At 42.3% G+C, this 24,477-nt stretch overlaps 1 protein-coding gene across 1 annotated transcript in view; it reads right to left on the bottom strand.

Annotated features, from left to right (window-relative positions):
* Positions 1-772: 772 nt before the first annotated feature.
* PTPRT (protein tyrosine phosphatase receptor type T) overlaps positions 773-24,477 on the bottom strand; it is a 618,875-nt gene continuing 595,170 nt past the window's right edge. The window contains exons 24-33 of the mRNA XM_067554415.1: positions 24,204-24,320; positions 22,628-22,782; positions 19,353-19,488; positions 17,480-17,629; positions 13,762-13,935; positions 9,142-9,273; positions 5,133-5,258; positions 3,590-3,753; positions 2,666-2,801; positions 773-2,254 (exon numbers count right to left, since the gene is read on the bottom strand). Of these exons, the coding sequence (XP_067410516.1) occupies positions 2,201-2,254; positions 2,666-2,801; positions 3,590-3,753; positions 5,133-5,258; positions 9,142-9,273; positions 13,762-13,935; positions 17,480-17,629; positions 19,353-19,488; positions 22,628-22,782; positions 24,204-24,320 (1,344 nt within the window). The 3' untranslated portion in view covers positions 773-2,200. The remainder of the gene's footprint in view (positions 2,255-2,665; positions 2,802-3,589; positions 3,754-5,132; positions 5,259-9,141; positions 9,274-13,761; positions 13,936-17,479; positions 17,630-19,352; positions 19,489-22,627; positions 22,783-24,203; positions 24,321-24,477) is intronic.

Raw genomic sequence — 24,477 nt, 5'->3', positions numbered from 1 at the left:
CACATTTGAAAATCAATGTGACAGAGGGTCCAACCACAGTCTCTATGGTTGGAGAATCTAGGTACTGACCAAAAGGTGGAAAAACTATGTTGGGGGATGAGGAGTTAAAGTTCTGTTAAACTATTTTCTTCAGTGAAGCTTTGATGGACAGTCTATATTTAAAAAAGCCTGCATTTCCCAGAATCTAGCCAAATGCAGACAGCCATGTCTTATCACTGCATCCTTAAGATAGATGGCTAAATAAATAAAAATCCTGAATCCTGAAAGATCTGGTTTGTCTAAATCAATGTACACTGAGATTAAAATCCAACCATTTCTGATTAACCAGTTAACACACTTTTCTATAGCGACAAAGAAATAAGACTGGGCTGCAGGCTTAGGCAACACATATCCAGTGCTTATTTTTAAGAATTAATGGAATTTCACAGAAAATTTTGCAGAACAAAGCAAATACCTGTTTGCTTGTGATGTAAAGTTTCCTGTGCTGCTGAAACACTGTTCTTAGCTTTTCACAAAATCAACAAATGCCAAACTAGTTTTCTGTTTATGTGCATAACCTTTTGGACAGTCTGAATGGGTAACGGTTTAGAAATCTCAGGGCCTGGAGAGCTGGATAATCACACATTTAGGTCTGATTGTACAACAGCTTGGGAACAGAGTGTAGAAACTTAATCAAACCCAACATTGAGATCATGCTGTGGCTATGCCTACAATGCAGTTAACCCGGCTGATCGGAACCTGGATCTGAGCACCCAGGTTAGTTTAGCCCAAGTGTGAGCATCCCCACTACAAAGATCTACCCAGTGTCCTCACTGCTTCTGCATTTGCCCGTGTGTGCCTGGAGGCATATCCCATGTCATTTGTTCTGAGACGCTGAAAGATTCTTTCCCAGTCTATTGTGTAAGAGCTTTCTGTCCTTCAGGGGGAATTGTGGACAGGACATTGGAGAGCTATCAGCACGCGAGTGATTTAGCCTGCACCCTCACTGCAAAGTGGTCAGGTTTTAGATAGAGTTAAAGAGAAGCCTGGATTCTAATCCATACCCCCAGTTGGGTCAGCTAGCCTGGTCTTAAAGCCTCTCCATAATCTGGTCAGAAGTTTTCCTGCATGGATGGTGGAAAGGGTGATTGGGCTAAATCTCAGGTAAAAACCCAGATTAGCTGTGCATTGTAGACATACACAGACTATAAACTCAGAGGAAGGGATTATCTTTTGTTCTGTGTTGGTACCTGGCAAAATGGGATCCTGGTCCATGACTAGGTCTCCTATGCGCTACAGTAATATAAATAATAATGATCTACAGGATATTATCATCAACAGGTATTTACTTTATGCTCTTCTTTTTAAAGAGGCACTGCACCCCAGCTAATGTTGAAAAATGTGGTAAAAATTACCAGAATTGCAAGCTGAATGCAATTGGTTTGATGGATGTATATACTTTTAGGGTTTGTTTGGTCAAATGGCTGTGAAACACATTTTTATTATTTGCTTCACCAGCACTGACACTAACATGAATCAGAGAGATGTAACCGGTTCATGCACAGTCTTAGAAGTCAAGCAGGATCTGGAAGGAAAAGCTTGTGTAGTAGTTGGTGCAGTGAATCCATAAACCGCTTCCCAATTCCACCGCCTAGGCTTTTGTCTAGGGAGAATGGGAGGGAGGAAGAGAATTTCAGCTTCTCATTGATGGCATTTTCATCATTTGAAAAAATAGATCATGTGGATTAATTGTAACCAAAAGTCTCCATGTCCCCTGTGGTTCTCTCATTTTTCCAAATGGCTGATGCATGAAATTCAAAAATTAAAGGGTGGGATTTGAGAAGAGAAAAAGGAGCTATTTAAAAGACAGAATATACCAGTATTTTTTCCTTTGTATCAAGGAGAGCAAAAATACACATCCAAAGTGGTAGAGAAGAGGTTGGAGGGGATTAGAAAGCAGAGTCTTCCAGCTCATCTCCTGTTTTGCCAATTTGTATGCTAGGTTATTTAAGAAGCGGTAGATGCTCCAATAGAAAGCAGGCAGCAGCAAACACAGGGATCACCTCATCCTCCCAATGGCATTGAGGTCAGTACAGTCTGTCTCTTGCTTCAGTGTGGAAAGCCTGGCCTTCCCCACACCCATTACTGCCTTTTAGTGCGGGGAAAAAAGTGTCCTTCAAACTTGGTTCTGGAATCCAGGAGGCACCCCGACTCTGCTAGGCTAAAATGAACTCAAGTATTCCAGTGCAACCTCGTATACAAATTTATATTGTTCCTGAAAGAGAGAGAAAAGGACAGTGTTAAATTGGTAGCAGAGAGTTTTTAACAGCCTGATTCTGCAAAGTGATGAGAACCCTCCGTTCCCATTTCCACTCCATTTGGCAGGATCAGGCTCCAAGAAGCAAATGTTTAATAACTTGTAGACGCAACTGCACTTCTCTAGCACTGGCAGGGCACAAAAAGGGTACAAAAGTCATTGGAAGGAAAAAGCAAACCCATACAGACAGTCATGATACTGAATATTCATCATTTCATGCACATCCCTACTGCAACTCATACACATACCTGAGGGAAAGCATTCACTCTAAGTGACTGATCTAATTAACCCTGAAGTGTTTTGTTTTGTTTTTCATCTCATTTTTTACTCATTGCACCCTACGGAGATGTGTGTGTGAGGGGTACTTACCAGTGACTCCACCATATTGGATTTGTTATTCCGTAATGTCTTCACTATGTGGAACACATCTATGATGTTTTGCTGCTGAATCATTTCGCACACACTGCAGATGGCGCAGAAGGTGCCACTGCGTCCACCGCCATTCCTAGGCATGGAAGAAAAGAGGCAGTCAATAAAGGGATGCAGGGGACTGTCTCTTGGAGGCAAGCACCCTGCAAAGGGCAGTGCTTTCCCAGAGGCAAATGCATGCACCAGCGGAGGTACCAAATGCAGGCCGCTTCAGAGGGTTTGAAGATGAGGAAGACAGCAGTCTAGAATTTAGAATATAAGAATGTGACTTGGAAGACACTGTCACTGACTAGCTTAGTGGCCTTGGGCAAATCACTTCACCTGCCTGTGCTTCAGTTTTCTCATCTTTAAAACAAGATGTACAAACTTTAAAACAGACACTCGAATGGAAAGTGTACAAAAACTAAGTGATACTAACAAACATTACACTGACCATCATGGACAAGTCTTGCCACTTCTGTGATGCAGATTATTTATATTACAATAGAGCATTGAGACCCCAATAAGGATTGGGGCCTCTAAACAGACATAAGTAGACAGTCCTCCTCTCAAAGAGCTTACTGTGTCAGAAAACAAATAGAGTTCTCCCACAGGGCAGCTCAGCACACTACCAATGGTATGTTACTGTTCAAAGGATTGATAGGATATCCCGCTGCTATAAGCAGCAGTGTTTTTGTGACCACTCCCTATTCTTTACAGTGGTATCACGATCCATCACATTACTTCATTACTTCACTTCATTTGCATCTTGAATGCAATTTAACCTATTTTTCCCAGCTCAAGTACAGGCTGGCCATCAGATTTCCACATTTGTAACTAATTCTTTTTCTCTTTTTGATCTGAAGTATTTCCAGCCATACTTACAGGCAGTGGACAACAGTGCGTCCATCTCTCCCATCATACTGCTCCTGCCATTTCTCTAGCCGTCTGACCACCTTCAGGAGGGAGCGTTTGGAAGGAGGGATGTCCCGGTATGCTGGCCAGCCAATGTACTGCAAATGTTGAACTATACGATATCCATCCTGAGGCTAAAACAAATGGTAACCCACTTCCATTATGCTATCAGAAAGGTTGTGAGGGAAAGCAAGATTATGAGGGGTGGTGGTGGTTACATGTTACATATTCATTGTTTCCACCAAGTTTAACATCACCAAAATATGTAATTATTCTTAGTAATCAGTGTACAAATTAATAACAACATAACTACAACTAAGCTACAGGCCAAAAGGAAGCACACCACAGCTGGGTACAAAGCCTTCATCTCTTTACATAGAACGAAAAATATGACCCCAGAATTAGGGTGATTTCTGGTTTTGAGGACAAGGAAGACTTTTGTGGAGAGGCTTTAGTTGAGACTGCTCCAAGGCTGAGGAGGAAGTGGGGCTCTGAAGACAACTCTTTTTATTCGGGAACACAGCCATCTCATGGGGGAAGAATGAAAAAAGTATCTATTCTCTTTCCCTCTTGCCTGTTCTGGAGGTTGGAGATACCATACAAAGAGGAGACAAAGCATTAGTTTAAAAAACCAGTGGGGGGAAAGAGCTAGTATGGGATCCTCACGGTGATTTTACCAGGAGCACAAGCAGTGTACAATTGCCTCTTCAAAAGCATAACCAAGCTATTGCATAGGCTCAGGCTCAGATTCAGAGGTGGATACCTGGGGCAGAGGGATCATTTTCAAAAGTCAACTGGTATCTCCATTTCTGAACAGGCAATATGGGCTTAGAACCTAACTGATCCAGAAACCTATATTGAAACAACAAAGTAAATATCAAGGTTATCCACTACAACAGTGCAATAACTGTGTTTGGGTCCATTATACTGATAAACCTGGTTTGTGAGCACTGTTGGGGCTGTTTTCCCCTATCTGTAGGGTTGGGGCTAATGGGTGTTGAGTGAAAAGATGCTACAAAGATGACAGTTCCTTATAAATAAGGGCACAGTGGCAACTGGGAACCCCAACAGTTTAGCCAAGCAATACTGCACGTAACTTCAGAGATAGGAGCTACTGCACCCTCCAACACAAAGGGTTGGCAGAGAAGGAGTGGAGATAACAATGTCCTATTTAGCTAATAGAATTACTGATGATTTTACATTGACTGCTATCTGATTAAGGTAACATGCCCTCAAGGATGTATAGAAAATGCTTTCTAGTTAAGCACAGAAATTCAGTTCACATGATTCACCTTGTGATTTCATTGAGAGGTCTTTTACCTCCTAGAGAGTGATGCAGCTATAATTTTCCACCTGTGACAGCAGCAAGAAAATCTTGCAAGGAATCTTGTACCCGACCTTGGGATTTGGTGGCACCTCTGCACCACATGCCCCTTGTCTGTTTGAGTCTGTATTTTACAGAACAGGACTGATGAATGAATAAATGGGGCATCTGGGATTTCACTGATCTTACCCTGGCCATGTTGCAGATACGGAATATTCTGTTGATGATATCCTCATCAATGTCTGCTGAAACAAACTCCACCTGGATTGGGCCATAACAACAGGACGTTTTCTCTGGCCAGTACTGCATGCAGAGCTAGTCAAGATGCGAGAGAAATAGAAAGCAGATCATATACAGGCTAGGAAACTCTCAGTCCTCTCTTATTTTAACCCCACATCCAGTTTAAGAACTGTAATCTAAACACAGCATTACAGAGCACATCCATTCAGAAAAGAACTCCTTTCATTTCCATGAAAGGGTAAATTTTGGAAGGCCTGGTCTTGTGTTTGTGTGTGTGTGACCACAATGTGTAACTGACTGATATTTTGGGTCAAAAGGTATAGTAAAGTGGCTCATAAACAAAGCTTCTGAAGAGGTACAGATTTAAAGGGAGTGTTAATAGATTAATGTCTGTGAGTTAATTTAATATGAAGCATAGAGGTTTTGTGGTGCGAGTTAATGAGGAAACACTCAATACCAAGAAGATTAATCTTAGTTCAAGCCAAGTGGAACTTTTAATTCTCCATGCAGCCAACTTTTTTATATTCTGAGTTTACTAGCAACTCAGGAGGGAGCAATCAGGTTTGCCCTAAAAAAATCACACATCTCACACCTTAAATCATGACTGAACTTTTTTATGAGTCTTTTTCTTTCTTTTTATTAAAACTAGCTCAACTTAAAAAAAAAAAAAAATCACACACCTTTTCATTTGGTTTGTTTTGGCTGAATTCAGAAGTACCAAAATACTGCAAGACAGACTATGATCAAAATATCTGCAACCTGGCTGGAAATAGGTAGTGCCAAAAATTTTGTGAGGAATCTCAATAGAAAGCCTTTATTATGAAGATATTTAGTTACTTTTTTAAACTAGGAAAGTTTAGAAAAACCTGTGATAAGTATTAAAACTTCTGGAGGCTGATCTGAATTGGAACTGAACCTCTCAAGGCTCTATCATCACTATAAGCAACCCAGAAGCATGTTGCATCACACTTGATCTCTCTCTATATCTTCATGCATACGGAACTGAAACTGGCTGGGGGTGTTCCTGTTAACTCATGCACCTTTGCACTTCTTGCTGTTTTTTGTGAAAGGCAAAAGCAAACCAGGATTTGCATAAACCATTCCTCATTTGAAGGCAGGCTTTACTCCACCTCCGTACTTTCAAATGGGTTCCGAGTTCTTCTCCCAAAATATTTGTTCCAATAGTCAGTCAGATTTGGGCTAACCAAATGGTTCAGGGAGGAAAACTGAGGGCCCAGCAGAAGGTGAAGTGAAAAAGTACTCCCCTTCCCCTACATTACAAACTTGGTTTTCATGAAGCAAGACCTCAGAAGTTGATTCATGCACATTTGTGCTTTTTTTGTATTTGTGTTCTCAGATCAGCCATTTACATCCACATTGGGTATAATGTGCCATTGATACACACCAATGCAGGATCTGTGTGCAACTGCACAAGCAAAGGAAGGCATACAAATGCACAGGCAAAACTATGGATGGATCTACAACTCTCACTTTACGAAGATCAGGCCTGTATAGTTTTGAACTATGTCAATATATAAATGATTAATACATAATGATTGGCAGGCGGTGCGCCAGGCTGGCCCTTTGCGACAAGTGGAGGGCAGGGGTCTCAGGAGGCTCTGAGGGGCGCCCCTCAGTGCCTCCTTCCATGTGTTGTGAAGGGTTGGCCCAGCCCCACTCTCCAGGCTGGGGGCAGGGAGGGGAGGTGGTGAGGCCACCCCATTCACTCCGGCGCTGAGCTCTGGGGCTGCCGCTGCAGCAGGAGAGGCGGGCGCTGTGCGGCAGGTAAGTGCGGGGAGGATGGAGGCAGCAGAGCCAAGCCTGCATTTGCGCCCCCCCCCGGCATGCTTCACCTCCCCCCTCTTGAAGGTACAGACCCGGTCTCCCCGGGGCAGTTGGGTGCAGTGCCAGGAGCCCTCCTGCCCTGTGCGGGGGGAGGGAACGTGAGGTGGGGAGGGCGCAAATGTAGGCTTGGCCCACGGGCACCAGAGACCCTCAGTACACCACTGTTGACAGATGAACATCCTCATTTCTAGGCATTATATAGGAGCTGTTAGACTTGCTACCCATCTGTGATCCTGCATTAGCAACCCAACCAGTGAAGAGCTCTCCTCTGTTTTGCCAGGGTGGATGTAGGATTGTTGAAGCTTCTCCAGAATGGTTCTGTGATGTTTTAATATCATCATCACACCATGTAGTGGTCTTCATAATTCAATTTTAAAACTATTAATCTCTATGATAATATGGTGATGATAGTGGCGTAAAACGCTTAGATTAGGTAACTGTGGATAGATAGGTAATTACAATGTCGTACAAAGATAGTGTGGTGCGCACAGCATCCGGATTGATTTTTCCTTGCAGAAAACTCACCTTCGTAAGTGATATAAAACTAATTCCTTGTGCTGATGGCTCACAAGGTCTGAAACTTTAAAACTGTCATTGGTCCCTTGGTCTAGCAGTGTTTTTTCACATTGGTCCAGGACTTAGTTTAGCAGACACCAGACTTCAGGACAGTGTAATTTTCAATTCATTTTTAATCAGATGCTTCACCAAATCCCCCCTTCTTCCACTTAAAATGCAACAAGGAAAAGCAAAGCATGATATGGCATTGCAGGTAAAAGGTGGCCATCAAATAGTGGAGCTCTAATCCTGGAGGATTTCATTTTTCCAGACACTACATGTAAAATAACCATGAAAAGAGGTTTTGTATTTTCAGAGAATGTACAGGACTGTTTCTTTCCAGTTTGTTGGGCAACCAACAAGATTAAAAGCTATTTGGATTCATTCCCAGGACATAAAAGCAGGTTTGATGAATCAGATAGACGATAATGAGTCCTGAGGGACAAGGGATGCTAGCAAAATCGTATTTGAGACTGCAGACACTTAGGACTCAGAAAATTGGTCATGCCAACAGCTTGGTCTTTAGAAAGGCAGAACTGGTGGCCCCTTAATGCAGGGGGGAGCAGAAGAGAATTAGATCCCACATCATTCACTCTGTTTGGAGAACCCTCCTGATGAGAATGCCATTGGTTTTTCCTATTAGCACTAATAAAAAGAGCATCATAACTGCTGCCTTCAAGGGGGGAAATATTTTGAAGACAGTGAGCAGCAGATGAAGAATTAAGTTAGAAAATGCCAAGTGCTCAAGGGCACTTCTCCTGCTGTTTAACAAGAACTACAGTGGGTGAAGTAGTAATGTCACATCGCAAATTTCCTGCAAAATGTGTGATCACCTCACCCCCTTTTGTCGAAAGACTGTTCTTGTGCTATCATGAGGCTGACTGCAAATGCCAGTGCAGTACAAAGAGTAACTACTGATCACCCTGCAAGCTTTAGTACTGAAAATAGTTATAGGTCTGCTACCCAACTAAACAATTTACACAAAAAGGAGGAAAAATAAATTGTGCAGTAAGTATCCATATCCCATCACATACACAACCTGCCTTTTTGCTGACCTGATAGGTACAGTAAATCAGTTTCTCATAATGAGTGATAGTTCAAAAGGTTTGGTGTTGCATTTTGATTAAAGCACCCAAAACATCAGGTGCATCTCCACAACCTCATGCAAATTATCCAACCCTTCCAACTTTGCAAAACTGGACTGGGGATCTCAAGAAAAAAGGCTCGGTCATATGATTTCCTATAAGTCCTACTTCCAGTCAACAGGCAATACCACAAGGACAGGCTTGTTGAGAGAGTTTTAGCATTTCTGGGTCTGGTCTCAAGTGGAAAGTGATGGGCAAAGATAAAGAACAATGGGTGAAAGTAGTGAACCAGGCTCTTCTGAACTACAAAGTTCACTTTGAGTTTTGGGTGAAGATTCACTCTGGATTGTACTTACAGTTGTCCACCCATTCCTACCCAGTTTCCCTTTTGCCTTGAAAAGCAACGGGGATACCTGACGCTCCTTTGATCTGTGAATAAGGCTGCTTGACAGAGCTATAAGAAATCCACCTACCTGGGCAGCATCCATCTCATTCAGCATCACTATTGAGGAGCAGTTGTAATCAAACACCAGCCTCCAGAAATCTGGTACGGTGTTGGGTAAAGGGTGCTGGGTAACAATAAAGGCAGCAGGTTGCTTGTGGCTCTAACAAAAGAATAAGATAGTTAAAAATAAACAATCCACTTTTATTCAGATGATTATTAGACCTGGGAGGCTAAGGCTATGCAATCTGAACCATTTAACCCGATGATACAAATCACACATCCTCTTCCTTGTTATCACTGTGCAATGAAAGAAGCCATCATAATGGGACCCTTTTGCTCCCAACGAACACATTTCATTAGAGAAGCGTCACAAGAACAGGAATTATCCAAATAAATTATTTACGATTTGGGAGTCAGCAAATAACAATAATAATAATTAGAACGAAGAACAATCACTGCTGGAAGTAGAATTTGTCTTCTTTTCGCTGCAGTAGACTCTAGAGACCAGCCAGGGAACTATCCCTCCCCCTTTGATTTTGTTTCCTGGGAGCAGAAAACTAAAGAGCTGGCACATTCAGATGCGAGAGCATCCTTTCAGGGATGGAGTGTGGGGAGTTCAGAGTACAGGACTCTGAAGCTCTCTTCCTGACTCTGCTCTGTGTGATTTTTGTACAAGTCACTTGACCTCAGCGTGCCTCAGCTTCTCTGTGTGTAAAAATGTTTCAAATTATGCTTCCCTCCTTCTGGAGAGTGTTGAGAGGCTTTAATGAATGTTTGTGAAGTACTTTGAGATCACAGGATGAAAGAAGAGTACAAGTGCAAACAATGCACAGGTGAATTAAAAAAACTATAGGATTCTGCACATCTGTGATGGGAACCTGAATCAAGATGAGCAATAACTTTTGAAAAGCAATGTTGACAAAAGGGCTTCTCCTGTCAACATAGCCACCACCTCTCAGGGATGTGTAATACCTATGCCGACGATAGGACCCATGGGAGAGCTTCTCCCGTCTGCATAGGTATCGTTTTCACTAAGTGTTACAGTGGCAAAGCTACACTAAGTGTCGACAAGCCCTGAGTCTCCTGGCTAACTTTCTTGGGGGCTGGATGAGCCATAGGTCGACCATGTGGGTGTGTATCTGGCAGGGGAGGAAGTAAAGGGAAAGAAAAAGGAGAGAGCTTTCTTGAAGTTACAGCTATGGAATGGATCCTCTTCTTTCCTAGGTTCTGCATTTTATGACCCAGGAATATAAGGAGGGGCAAGCCTATGCCTTGTTGATTGGGGTAGGGGTAGTAAAGCCAGTTGGCAGCTTATAGAATTGGGGAGACCAGACCAGCAGAGGCAAGAGTAGTTAAAAGACAGAGGGTAGAGTGCAGTCATTTATTTGTATGTTAACTAAGTCTAAAAATGATGCTAAATAGCACAGATCCCTCCATTCTCTTTTGTGGGGACTGCTGCTGGAACTGCATGTCAGACACAAACTGTATATAAAACAGCTTCTGCTGAGTGAAGCACCAAGTCCCTCTTTCTCTCCCTCTCTGCTGTTAGATAATGGAGATATACTTTTGATGACACTGTGTCCAGTTCACTTGGACAAAATTGGATATTATGTCTCATCCCATTTCTAGGCTTATTTTGTGACAGAGCAAGCCAATAGATTGTACCACCAATTATACAATCCATTCAATTTAACAGATGTTAGACGACAGATACATCTGAAGGTTGGAAATTGTGGTGCCTGGGGGGGTGAGTTAATAAATTGCAGACCGTGTACATCACTGCTAGAGATGGGGAGTCTGGAAGCTGAAGCACAGAGACATTAAGGAGTTATGCAGGAAGGCTGTGGCAGAGCGGGAACAAGACAAAGGTCTGTTGATTCCAAGTCCTGTGCCTTAACCACAAGACTGTGACAACATCTCAAAGATCTGAGTCTGGGATTTGGACATGACCCCTTGCTTCTGTACTAGGCCAGATTTGGGTCCATTCTCTAACACAGTGGCATATCCGATAGATCTACGGTTAATGTATGCCCGGGTTTTCCCAGACATTGCCTTTTTTTTGAGCTTCCTTCCTGTGTCTGGGCAGATTTCTCAAATAACTGACAACATCTGGGGTTGTTTGCAGAGCAGACAAGCTGCAGATCAGAAAAAGCCCCAACTGATCCCTCCCCTGCATCTACAGATGATTGGTCCATTCCCCTGCAAGTCACAGCTGCCGAATCCCGCCCACCCAGGCCCCAGCTCCCAGCCACCCTGACAGGGAGCAACACTGGCCCCTGTCACAGGTACCTCCTCCAGCATCCTCAGCTGTACTCCCCAGATTCTCCTTCTCCCCCTCCCCAGCTCTCCTCCCTCTGGCAGCGTCCTCTTTTGGGAACCTGAAATATTGTAATCGTAGTTAGATCCTTATCTTCAGAAAAGTTGGAGGTTTGTGCCTCCAGAACTCAGTTATCCATTCCACCAAGAGAAACATTACACTTTACCCCAACTATCTGACTTTTTTGTCCCCCAGTTGGAGGAAAATTGCTGTGACCTTGTGACAATACACAGAGCACGCTGAAACTCAGATAAGGGAGAAAGGTAATAATGGAGGCACTTGCAGTTGCAAGAGGTACAAATGAGAAATGGGAGAAGTAAAAAATAAGCAGCACTGAGACCGCATGACCCATGTGAGCTCCCTTGGAGCAAGGTGGGCAACTTGGCAGGCTTCAAAACACATGGAACAAACCAGTGATTCATATAAAGGCAAGATGGGATGGATTGGTTATTCTAGGTGTAATGCTGGCAAATCAGGTGCTAGCTATTGCCGAGGCTTTAGGCCTTAGACAAGCACTGAGAAATTCATTGCTGGAAACCAGTTTGTTTCACTGGTGTGTTAGTATGGCTAAAATGAGTATTTGATTTATAACAATGGGTTTAGTGTTTAGACTTTACAGAATGCTTGTAAATTGCTACATGCATTAATCTCACCTATAATATCTGTATCACATGTTCTAAGGTAATATTTAAGTTTTTGCCTTACATCTGTAAAAAAATGTTTGTCCTGAAACTGTCAGCTTCTCAGAAGGGATCATCTCCTGCTCATTAAGAAGGCTATCAAAACTAAATAGGCCATTGTGGGACACCACAATACAAAGATTGTTAATTGCCCCTTCCCATTCATGAAGAGGTTCTATGCAAAATGGCTCATTCCATCAGCTTGAATTCTGGAAGATGGAAATAAAGACTGATGAACAAGAATTTTTTTCATCTTTTTTTTGCTGTTTGTACTCCAACAAAACCACTCCAGACAGTGTGACACTAGGATCCACACTATGTTCAAGACTGCAAACAATAGGCTAGTGCTGAAAGGAAGGAATCCCAGCCCAAGGAACCATCTCCCATAGGAAAAAAACATTAATAATATGGTTCTGGATGTTCCAGGCTGTGTTTATTCAAAGAGCACCTGCTCTCTCTATAAAGCGGTAAATAAAGAAAGGCAAAAAGTATCAGATGAATGGATTAATTGCAATAGCAGGTCAAGCAATTTGTTTATATGAAAACGTGCATTGGCACAAATGGTGTCACAGAAATGTAAGATGTTATTATGTTTTAGATATTGGCACGGGGGCGCCCTTGACATACTGCACACAGAACAGTAGAACCAGAGAAAAACCGACTGTGGTTTTGCAGATTTGCCAAAGCACAAACACATACACTTTTTCTGATAATGAAAGGCAAATGTGCAAAGATGATGTCAAAAGGTCTTTGGAAAATATTGAAATTCTGGCAGGACAAATTCTCAACTTAACCCGTAACAGGTAGGAATGTCACCATCTAAAACAAAAGCAAAAACCCAAAACCAACTACCTACATTGGTTGGAAGAAATGGTAACACTTCACTTTGTGTCAGATTTACACATGCTCAAAGAGAAATAATTGTTAATGTCCTTTCCAGGCATGCCTGCCCAAAGGCCTCTGGGTACCTTAGCAAAAGGAAACCATCACTATAATTTGCAATAAAGAAGTGACCCACCCAACTGGATTCTACTGTGTAAACAAAGTGAAGGGGGAAAAAACAGCCCCAAGGCACAGGTTCACATCAACCTAACACATGCTTTTAGGCTCTAAAGTGTTGTACACATCTGACCTCTCCCCTGATGTTCTTATCTCTGTAGGCTCAGATCAAAGGGTTGTCGGACTCCCAGCACACTGCAACCTTTTCTTTTCATAGAACTGCCTATGCAGCTTCTCCTTGTTTCCCATTTCTCTTCCAGAACAATCCACCAGCCACCACATAGGTATAGATCCTCCACCCCCTTGCCTGTCTGCGCATTCAAGATAGCATCCCAGGCTTTCCTTTCATGGGCCTATTGCTCAATAAAGCTTTCTGCCAATAAAGGAAAGAGAGCCACCCAACATGACAAACTATTAAGGCATCAAAAATATCCTCAGAATGCCACTGATGCATTTATGCACATATATGAACATCGGAGAATCAGCACGTAGCTGCTCAAGTTGCAAGATGTCAGCAAAAGGAGCCCTGAAGAACAAACATGTCTTGTGTTTGATCAATTTCTCACAAGCATGGAAACAAACTGAGGCCTAACAAACCTGACACCAATTGAGATTGGTTCCATTGCTAACAGTGCCTGTAGGTTGTGCTTACATCCATGAGTGCAGCGTTGATGTAGTTGCTCGATTCACCATCCACAGAGATAAGGAAGGGGAGGCACCGGTCCAAGGGCAGCACATCCATGCAGCGGTTCTTGTCATGGTTTCTTGGCAAGAGGCCAATGCTGCAGTCTTCTGGCCGAAGACGTGGTGTCACAATGTTGAGGGTCTGTAATTGGAGGAGAGAGAGAGAGCAAAGCATTTTAGAATTTACTTCCAAAACTGAGTCAACAGTGTCACACTGTTACCAAAAAAAAAAAAAAAAAAAGGTCCTTTCCAGTCCTACAATTCTATGATTCTAGGAAAGGGGTGTCATTAAACATAGAATACAGATAGCCAACACACTTTGTAGCCTTTACTTTCTATTTTGAAAAGACCCACGAAGCTGAGATCAAGACGTGAAGCTTCCCCAAACATGGGGCTGTTTGAATGCAGGACTTTACTTTGGCCAATTACAGAGCTAGGTTGGGGTAACCTATTTAAGCTTGGATCTATATCCAAACTTCCCCAAAGTTTGGGGGCATTTGCAACCAGGATTTTAGTTTGGACCCACTCTGACTTTGCAATTTCATATTTGAGTTCCTTCAGAACTCTTGAGTGAGTATTTTCTAGTCCTGATGACTTATTACGGTTTAATTTATAAATTTGTTCTAAAACCTTTCCAACTGACACATCAATTTGGGGCAGTACTTCAGATTTGACCCCCCCTCCTCAACAGAATAGCTCTGGTGTGGGTATCTCCCCAACATCCTTTGCAGTGAAGACTGATGCCAAGAATTCATTTAGCTTCTCTGCAATGGCCTTGTCTTCCTTGAGTCCCCTTTTAACACCTTTGTCATCTAGTGGCAGGCTTCCTGCTTCTGATGTTTATCTGCACAATTAACCATCCAATTCTAAGACACCAGACCAGGTTTAATGACATTTTTCTGTTCTCTCATTTAGATTGCAGGTGCTGTCATGGCTACAGGACTAGATGCACCTCTGACCCACTGTCTGAGTGTACCCACGCTGGTGTCAGGCCTTGTGCCTTTACCTTTCCTGGGGCTGGAATTGTGATTCACCAACTTAGACCTCATCTTGGGCTATGGTATCCTGTATATCAAACGTGCTTACTTAACAGGTCCAGCTAGGCTCAGTACCTTCAAGTCTTCCCTGCAGGTCCAAATGGATTTGGTACCTGTGGTTCTTTGCCTAGGCAGTCAGTGACCAGTGCTGAATATACTGACCAGACAGTCTTCTTAAACCAAAATATTGTTTTATCTTAATAGCAGGAATAAAGCGTAACATAAGAGAAAAAGGATTTTAAAACAACAAAAGGTCTACATGCATGTTGATCTTACCTAGGGTCTTACCATCCTCTGGTAGAGACCCTAAGCAGATCTCACTTTCCCAAGCACCCCTAACCTCTGGGCCTAGGGGGGAGTGTCAGTCTTTTCCCAGAAGCTTTCTCTTACCCTGATGGAGAGAGTATGTCCTTTTAAATCTAGATGGTGTCTTTATTCTCCTGTATTCACAACCTTCCCCTCTGCTGACAAACTAGTCCGGTGAGCTCAGTAGAGGGTTGAAGGTAGAACATCAAAGTAAATGCCTCTTGCACTATTCTCTTAAGTGTTGGTAGGCTGATGTCTATTTGAAGCTATTATTCCTTTTCCTGCTTGCATGCAGACAACCTCTTCTTGAATTAGCCTGATGTATTCACATAGTTAAACTCCCTTATGACTACCAGACAAACATCCAGAAGACAGCATTAATATATTATTACAGAGGAGCTGCACTAGTGCCACAGAGGGACATTGCCGCAGCAAACTTAGGATCTGGACCATGAACTTCAAACCATCTGAACATGCAGGATGTCTGAATCTGTGATCCCATCAGTAATTTAGATGGAATGTTACTGTTTGTCCTAAATTGAAAAGATCACTCAGGCCTGTGTAACTGTCCATGATAGATTTCCATTTCTAGACAATCTGGCAGAAAGAACAATCCAATATCTCAAATCCCTTCTTAAAACACACCTCTGTCATGATGTCCAGGGTAGGCTGAGTAATGAAAATGGCCAGACGGGTGCCCTGTTAGCAATTCATCAGTATCTCATTCATTTGTCCAATAAACAAATATACATGTTTTAAGCCTCCAAAATGCACACTTCGTTAAGGATATCGGCAACCCTGTATTCCTATTAATAGCACGGTCTTCCCCTGCTGTCCACCTCCATTGTGTTCCAGCCTCACACCCCACCATTGCATCTTGTTCCCATTCAGATAATAAAAACTACTTGGGGCTGGGCCTGATGTTTTTGGCATGTTTACACAGTGCTCAGACAATGAGAAAACTCTGGGTGCTATTTAAATACAAATGAAAAATAATAATAAATTGATAGCTATCAAATGGTTCATAAAGATGGCAGCTCCTTATATATTTGGGCATGCCTCCGTGTTCTCCATTAAGTACACAGCAATTAGGGCTGAGAAGAATGCTGTGTGTGAATGATGGCCTGTAAACATAGCTTTCAACAAATAGAGGGAGAAGGACACTCATAAGCAAACGAAATAATTCCCTTTCCACAGGAGCTGCCAGCCTCCCAGAGCTTGTAAAGCAAATGAGCAGGATACATATCTGTCTCTCATATCCTGGCAAAATAACCACAAATGTCAGTGTCATTGCTTAAAAGCACGACCTTTCAGGAATCTGGGCTTGGGTTCATTTGACAAGTAAGGTGTACAGAGCCAGAAATGCTTTACAAAGCATGGGCCACTTGAGAAAAGCAGATGTATTAACTGCATTGCCAGTCATTGGGATTCAAATTACAGTCTCCCTGTATCCAAATCTTGGTAAATATATGCCATGTATTAATAGAAAGGATACAGACTCACTTTGCATATAGAGGGTTGAGGGCTGGAAAGGGAGAAAACCATTTATTTGGAATATGGTACACAGTAGCCATCACTTAAAACTGCAGAATGTTATTACTGTAGGTTGGTGCTGGTCAAGACACTACATTGTAGTGGAGATTGTCTGCAGATGGAGAGTTCTGCACTTTACTGTTAATGGCTAGAAAGGATAACTTCTGAATTAACGAATGCCAAAATCCCTCCTCCTTTTCCTTCAAAAAAGCTTTTCAAAGACGTGGCTTTCCCATAAACTAGAGTTGGCTGAAAACACAAGAAGTGATTTACAAATATTTCAGGAGCAGTGTGTTCAGTCCACTGTTATTTATGGGGTCATTATTCATTGTTCCTGAGTTGTGTAACAGCCACCTGGTACTTGGGAAAATGTTTGTGCAGCCTCAGAGTTTATTCTATTTTAGCACAAATGACTCTGCACTTGAAAATCTGCACCTGAAATAGCATTGCTTGTGATTCTCCTTTATACAAAACTTCAGTCTTTCAGTCAGGGTGGAGAAACAATCCCATTCAACTTGGACAGTCACTCACCCATCAAGACTAATGAACATCACACAGTCAAAGTGATCAATTAATAAAGAACCCATAGGCTCACATTTTTTCACATAAACTATGTAGTGAAATTAAGATTAAAATCTTTGTTGAAATTAGGATTGGGTCATGAATGGAGTAAAGTGCAATATTAGCAATGAATATTATACCCACTTTTGGCCTTCTGGCAATCATGAAATAAGACAAAAAATGATAAAACACATATGTAATATGCCAAGTGCAATTGGTGCAGACATGAAAAGGGTCATTTGATCTTACCTGAAATTCATCTTTTATCTGGCTGGAATTTGTCTGTGGATCCAGTCTGCTAATGTTGTAATATATGGACCTGAACTCACAAACGGGAATTGCTGTGTTGCCACAGAGACATGCCTCTAGAATGGCATCATGGACAAAGACGTACTGCTCCTGCAGAGCACAGGGAAAAGACGTTGCAAATTAACCCCCTTCTAAATAAATATCACAAAACTTCACAGGAAACTTAAATACCTTGGAGTTGTAAATGCTGATCCTGTTTAAATTGTGCTCACAACAGATTTCTAAATGCATGTTTTTGGATGCATGCGCACACACATTCGTGTTGTGGAAAATACAACGTGAAGTGCTCCCTCAACCAGTTGCTGAGTGCATAGCCACTGCTACTGAGAGTCTGGTCTTGGCCCTGAGCTACTTCTGTCAAGGTGGCCTGTTCAGTATTGTTCTTTTTACAAAATAATTTTACCATGTGAAAAGAAAACTTGGATCTTATAGTTGGACACAGTTCTCTGCTCCTTAGAAGTGACTGTGTCCCTTAACTCATTTATAATAACCCACAACACAGGAGTAGATGATCCTACTCCAGCAATGTTCCCAGAGCATGGTGGGCAACAAAAGACAGAGATCCATACATACTTCTTATGCCATAGATTTGTAGTGTAGAATGTGTCATCAGCACAAATGTTCAAGCAGGACAAAATCCAAGTACACTCATTATGCCCATAAAAATCTACATTTGTGCATGTAAATAGACAGTTTGCTGATTCAAACTGGAAAATTCTGCTTGCGGATATGTCACAAGATGCACAGTTACAGCATTTTGTGGGTGAATCTGTTTGCCCACCATTAAAAAAGTGGCTTTGTACAACCTCTTTCAAATTTAAATATAAAATGTGAAGCCATCAGCCTCTGGACTCTAGGGACATAGCAAAGGGGGGAAAAAATCAGTGCAATCACTTAGTCTAGGCTGAGTAGCCCACAAAGAGTTTAGGAGCAATTATGCCCTGGCGGGTGGTGATGGACTATCTATAGGTCTTACTGTAATAAAAATAACAAGATGCACTAACAGGTCTATTCCATCTCCCTCTTCTGTAATGGACTTCTGATTACTGGCAATTGGGAAGATGCATGGTATTCCACATGATAAATGGAACGTTCTTTACGGAGACCAAATCCTGGGAATGGAGTCCAGCAGAATTATAATTGTTCCCCTCTTTTCAATGCTCTATTGTCCTGATTCTGCAAGGTAATTAAGCACATATCTAACATCAATCAAGTGACTAGTTCCACTGAAGTCAATTGGTCCATTTACATGCTTCAAGTGTGCTTGCTCATGTACTTAAGTAGCTTGCTGAATCAGAGTCTGTAAGACTTTGGACTGATTAGGGAAATGTATTTTGGGGAATGTTTCACTTATTTATTTAGCTACATGTAATTAATTGATATCAATTGAGGTTTCAGATACTATGGTGATGAGCGCAGTATAATAGAATAGCAGAAAGGGTAGGGATTCTGATGGGTTAATGTACGCTGCAGCTATGTGAGGTACCCACTACGACACACAGCAGGACTCATGAGGTAGTTTGATGCAATGCAAACGGATACAATGCGAGACAAAAATGGAACAAGGCACCAATAAATGAGGAATAAGGTTTATGATTTACCCTCATGCCTTGGGTGCACTCAATATGTGCCTGGATGTGGGAGTATTTAATACATGTCTACTCAAGTTTACTCAAGAATTCCATATAACAAGCTGATGGTAGAAACAAGTGTTGACCTAACTCACTGATGGTCTCCTAACTCACTGATGGTCTCCTCAGCAAAGGCTGACAGGAGGGCTGTCAAACAAGAGAAAATAGCTGCAGGCACCTACCTCTGTCTGTACCAAATTGACCCTCTGGGATCGCAGCTCTCGCACGCAGTTAAATATGTCCACGACACCTTCATTCTCTGCCATGTCAAGCATGATGTCAATGGCAATAAAGCACCCTGTCCTCCCAGCACCAGCGCTGCAAAAAAGAACGAAACCCTGATCAATAGACCACGAAGAGGCAGGGCTGTCAAGAGGAGAAAAAAATCTGTGTGTTGCAGGCACAGTTGTCTTCCTTCATTAGCTGCCCCTTTGCACTGAAGGGCTGGTCTTCTGCGTTGCTGAAACAGCATGAGACATAGGAGAGCGAGGCTAGATGGTGTTCTTGGGAGGGGAAAAGAGAGAGGGACAAGAAGAAATTTTTTTTTCTTGGACACTAATAGGAAGATCAATGAAAAACGATATTCTAGCCCTGTCCAGCAGTATTCCATAAACACTCGAGTTACAGAACATCTTACTATATTGTGAACTGTGACAGAGAAAAAAAAACCCCATGCTCTTTGAATTACAGGCAGCTTTGGAAAATATATTCTGAAAAGGGTTCTCCCATGTGACTGTTTAAAATCACTCTGCCTTATTCAGGTGGGCATGTTGGAAGGGGAACCCAGTTCTGTACTTGCAAGATCCTTCTCCTGCTTTAGTCAGTGGGAATTACATTCAGTACATGGAGAACTGGGTCTGGAGTGCAGAGATTCAAGGTGGCGGTTGTGAGACTGTAAGGAAGGGAGCTTTGGGCTACTCAAGTGCTTAAATGTAGAACCTCCATTGCTTATGAGACATAAACATCTCACATGAATGGTGTTGTCAATGAGTCCCCTCTCCCACCTGGAAATCATCTGAGTTGTCTAGGTGCGAAGGATAAAGAGAGGAGGCAGTCTTTCCCCATTATCCTAGAGGAAAGAGGGAAAATTCAGCTAGAGCCAAGAAAACTTTCAATGTATGAAACGCCAAGCGGTGCTGTAAAGCAGGGAGATATGAATGAACATGAATTAATGCGCCAGATTAATCAAGAGCTGAACAGGGGGAAGATATTTTTCATATGCAGAGTTTTAATGAATAAGTGGCATTTCCTCTTCCTTTATCTCTCTGCTTTTCAAAATTTTAACAAATAGTTATAGCATTTCTATATTTAGAGGACACTGGCAGTTCATAAATATCGAGCAGTGATATTATCCAGCAAGGCACTGGTAGGGAGAATTTGGTAATTACCACTTAGAGCGAGTCATTAAAATTCAAAAGCAGATAAATAACAGGGAGCGAATGGCATTTATTCATTAAATCGTGAAGATTGAAAAATCTCTCCCCTCTTTCTCTGCATTGATGAATCAGGACCAGTCTCTTTCCAAGGCCAGGTCCGTGTCACAGCTCTGAAGTAGCAGATAGAAGTTCCAAGTTGTGGAAAAGAGTTACCACCTGCCAGCTCCTGTATTTTGTATTTTATTATAAATCTATCTGCATGCCTGCCTGCTCAAAATAGACTGAAAAAACAGAGATATTAATTTATTTCCTCTTTTAGGGTGGTCTTGGGATTCACCTCACACACACACTCCCTAAAAGGTATTGGACAGCAGTTGTAACTGGCTTATCATTGATTTGATCTGGAGGTGAAAACATGGGTCAACAACTGTGTTCTCTGACCTTTTCACTAGCTTTACATTCCATCTATGCCTCTTTTATAAACAGATACATTTGAGTGTTTTGTTGGGATGGAAGCACTGAGGAAACAGCTGCTATAGAGTATTTCTTTGTAGACGTCTTTCTTGCAATGGGATACTGCCAACTCTACTTCAGCGGCTGGCGGCCACAGTGCTATTATATGCATATATTAATGCAAATACAAAGTCAAATGCAGCTCAATTAAAAAAAGTGAATGGATAATTTTGTGACCACCACTTGTAGATGTCCTCACTACGAATGGTTACCAAGACAGCAGCTCATCGCCGCAGTGTGGAGGAAGGGACTTTTCACACCTGGCTGACATTGCATAACTGGCTGTGTGAATTTTGGAGGGCCGTTGCCTCTCTCTGATGTATCTGGCACCAGCCGCATATTAGATATGATGGCCCACTGGTCTGATCCAAACTAATAAAAATAGCATTCCAATGCTGCAAACTGATGCAGGGACTTCACTACGTTCCCCAATATATATATTTACCAGGAGTCATTTTCTAGCTTTGGGAAGGCTCAGTACTGGCAAGCCTATTGGCAAAAGGTTGTAAACCTGTACCAGAGAAACAGCACGGTCTAGTGGGTAGCACACTGGACTCGGTAAAAAGATCTGGGTTCTGTTTCTGGCTTTGCCACTGAACGGCTGCATGGCCTTGCCTAGCTCACTTTACCTCGCTGTTACCCCTGTCCTTCATCTGTCTTATACATTTTAGCTTGTTCGCTCTTCAGGTCAGGGGCTGTTTTCTCATCTGTTTGTACAGCACCTAGCTCAAGGGGGTTCCAGTCTCAGTTGGGGACTCTAGTGGCTACTGTCATATCAATTGTCATTATAACAATGACCTGAATAATACTCTGAGTTAGTGAGCAGGTGATCCAATATTTTGAACCTTCTCCCTTCTTAAACAAGCAGATGTTCCTGGTACACCTTGGTCTAATTTGTTCTTAGGAAGGTACCTGACAGATTTCCAGAATGAAATTCAGCTCCCAGCCTTTGGGCTAAGTAAAGGCTAAAAAGACATACAATAGCTGGTGTCGTCCACAGGGCACAGGAACAGGAAGACCGACATCCTGAACCTGAACTTGCCTATGGCTGAAAGAGCACAAAGTAGAAACTGAGGTGCATGTATGTACATGCAAAGATGGTTGAAAGTTCCCTTCTGTGCCCCCATGATTTTTCTGCAGCCACTGAACCCCTCACTTGATGCTGCTCTAATTTATGCCAATTGCAAATGGCCACAAGAGGGTGAAATTGCAGCCAAGGATGGGTATCTCAGCCACACACCATTTTCCCCTGCTACTCCGACAGCGTGGAAGGCATTGGACTAAGGTCCCCCATGCCGCCAGAGGGTTCTCTTCTTTGGAGTGATCCTCCCTGGTCCAGTTATGCCAGTTCCAGGGCCAATTTACACCAGCAATGAAGCATAAAGCAGACACTCCACAATGGAGAATCTGTTCCACTGGGTACAAGGTCACCTCTAAGGCCGACAAACTACACAGTTAACAAAAGGCAGCTGGGTGGTCACTAAGCTGAAAGAAACAGGAAAAGCTTAAGAAAACTGACTGGGAGAGAAATGAGCGATGACAGACAAGTAGACAGACAGATTGCATACCTGCAGTGCACAACTATAGGCCCTGCCTCAGGCGGATTGAGGAACTTCACCTGCCGAACAAAGCCCAAGAGGCCTGTGGCATAGCAAGGAACCCCGTGGTCTGGCCAGCTGGTGAAGTGGAACTGCCGAATCTCTCGGATCTCATGGTAGCCTTTCTGAGGAGACAATGCAACCTCTATTTTTCTCCCTTCATGTCACAATCACCATATTTCACTGCTTTCTTTACCCATTCAGAGGGCTGAACTACCATTTAAATATAATTACATACAGCCACATTTCATATACCACTTCTCATTTCTGGAGATTTCAAGGTGAAAGATCAAGGGATTACATCTTCCACTATCACTAAAATGTATAACGTGAGGCTGAGGATTATAAGGGGGTTACCAGCTCCCCATTCATAGTGCACTGTCTTAAGTGCAGTTTAAAATTGGCTGATTAGTAACATTATGATGTAACTTCAATGCCAGGGGACGTTGGCTGAACCACACCTGCAGAGAGTGACTATTCATGGTACAAATTCCCAGCTCGTTTCCACTATGGTATCCAGTCCCTTCCATTAATTTTTTCAGATGAAGTGAATGTAGTGCTAATGACTGACAGCCCTGGAGATTGAAGTTCATAGAGCAGTAAAGGCACAGGCTGCAAACGAGCAAGCTTCTCTATAATCACCCATCAATGCATTTCAACCCTGAGAAGGAAGGATTGCATCTAGTGGTGAGAGGGTAGATAAGTTGTTTCCATGCCCATCTTTGGCCTCTGGTCAGACTGCAAACAAGGGTATCAGTCTGTTCTACCATAGATACTTGTCCTCTAGAAACTGGACCAAACATCATTTCACATATAGCTTCCAGTTAGTTACACCATTTTGCACTGACATTTTGGGCTGTAACACAGAGACTGCAGGTTTCCATGGTCCATTACCAAGCCCTCTGATCAGCCAGACCTGCCTTTGGTTATATCTAGCTGAACAGTTCAGTGGTTCAACAAAACATGGAATTGGGGCATTAGAAACTGGGACATATTCCAGCATGGCTATGATGAGGTTAAATGAATGTTGTGAGTTTTAGAAAGCTTTAAAATCACTTATCAAGTGCATGAGCTGTGATTTGGGCAGACCTGCAATAGTCTGTTTTTTAGGCTTCCAATTTCCAATAGTGCTTAACAAAAGCCTTCCACCAAAACTACAGATTTCAGGAAAATATACATAGTTAGACCCTCATTATTATTATTATTATTTTTAAACAGCCTCTGCCTGGGATCCAATTTTACTGGTGCCTTTTTTCACCTGAAATTTGCCACTGTGAATAACTACAGTCACTATTCATGGCATGTAGACATCTTTGGATTCATGGATGTATTCAGACATTTGAGTGCTATGAATTGTATCCACAGTTGTTTGTGCTTCCATCTAGGTGCTGATGTGAACTTGGAAAATGCTTCACAAAAATCCAATTGCTAAGGTAGAAACCAAGTCAAAATTTAACACTTTCTGGCTATGTCTGTGTGGGATCATGGTTCAGATCCCAAATGAGGTATTATGGCTGATGTAAAATTGACTGGGGATTTTCCTTACCTTTTGTACAGTAAATGTGCGTATGACATACTCTGCCAGTGGCTCTGTCTCAATTAATGTGACTTTAATATCTCCATAGACCTCTGTGTCATCCGGCCAGTATCTAACACATTTCACCTACAACAAAAAGATTAGACTGTAGGGATGGATGGGGTGATGGATTGTGTAATTCAAATCCAGCGCAAACTGGACCTTTAGTTAAGATTCAGAGAAGTTCACTTAACTGTATAAAAAACATTACTACATTTATAATTATTACTAACATTAGGTAAAG

Source organism: Emydura macquarii, unplaced genomic scaffold (assembly GCF_026122565.2).
Source record: "Emydura macquarii macquarii isolate MOO-44397 ecotype Brisbane River unplaced genomic scaffold, CSIRO-AGI_Emac_v2 contig_1483, whole genome shotgun sequence".
NCBI lineage: Eukaryota > Metazoa > Chordata > Testudines > Chelidae > Emydura > Emydura macquarii.
Note: the sequence above shows the minus strand (reverse complement) of the source record. Positions and strands in the feature narration are given on the sequence as shown.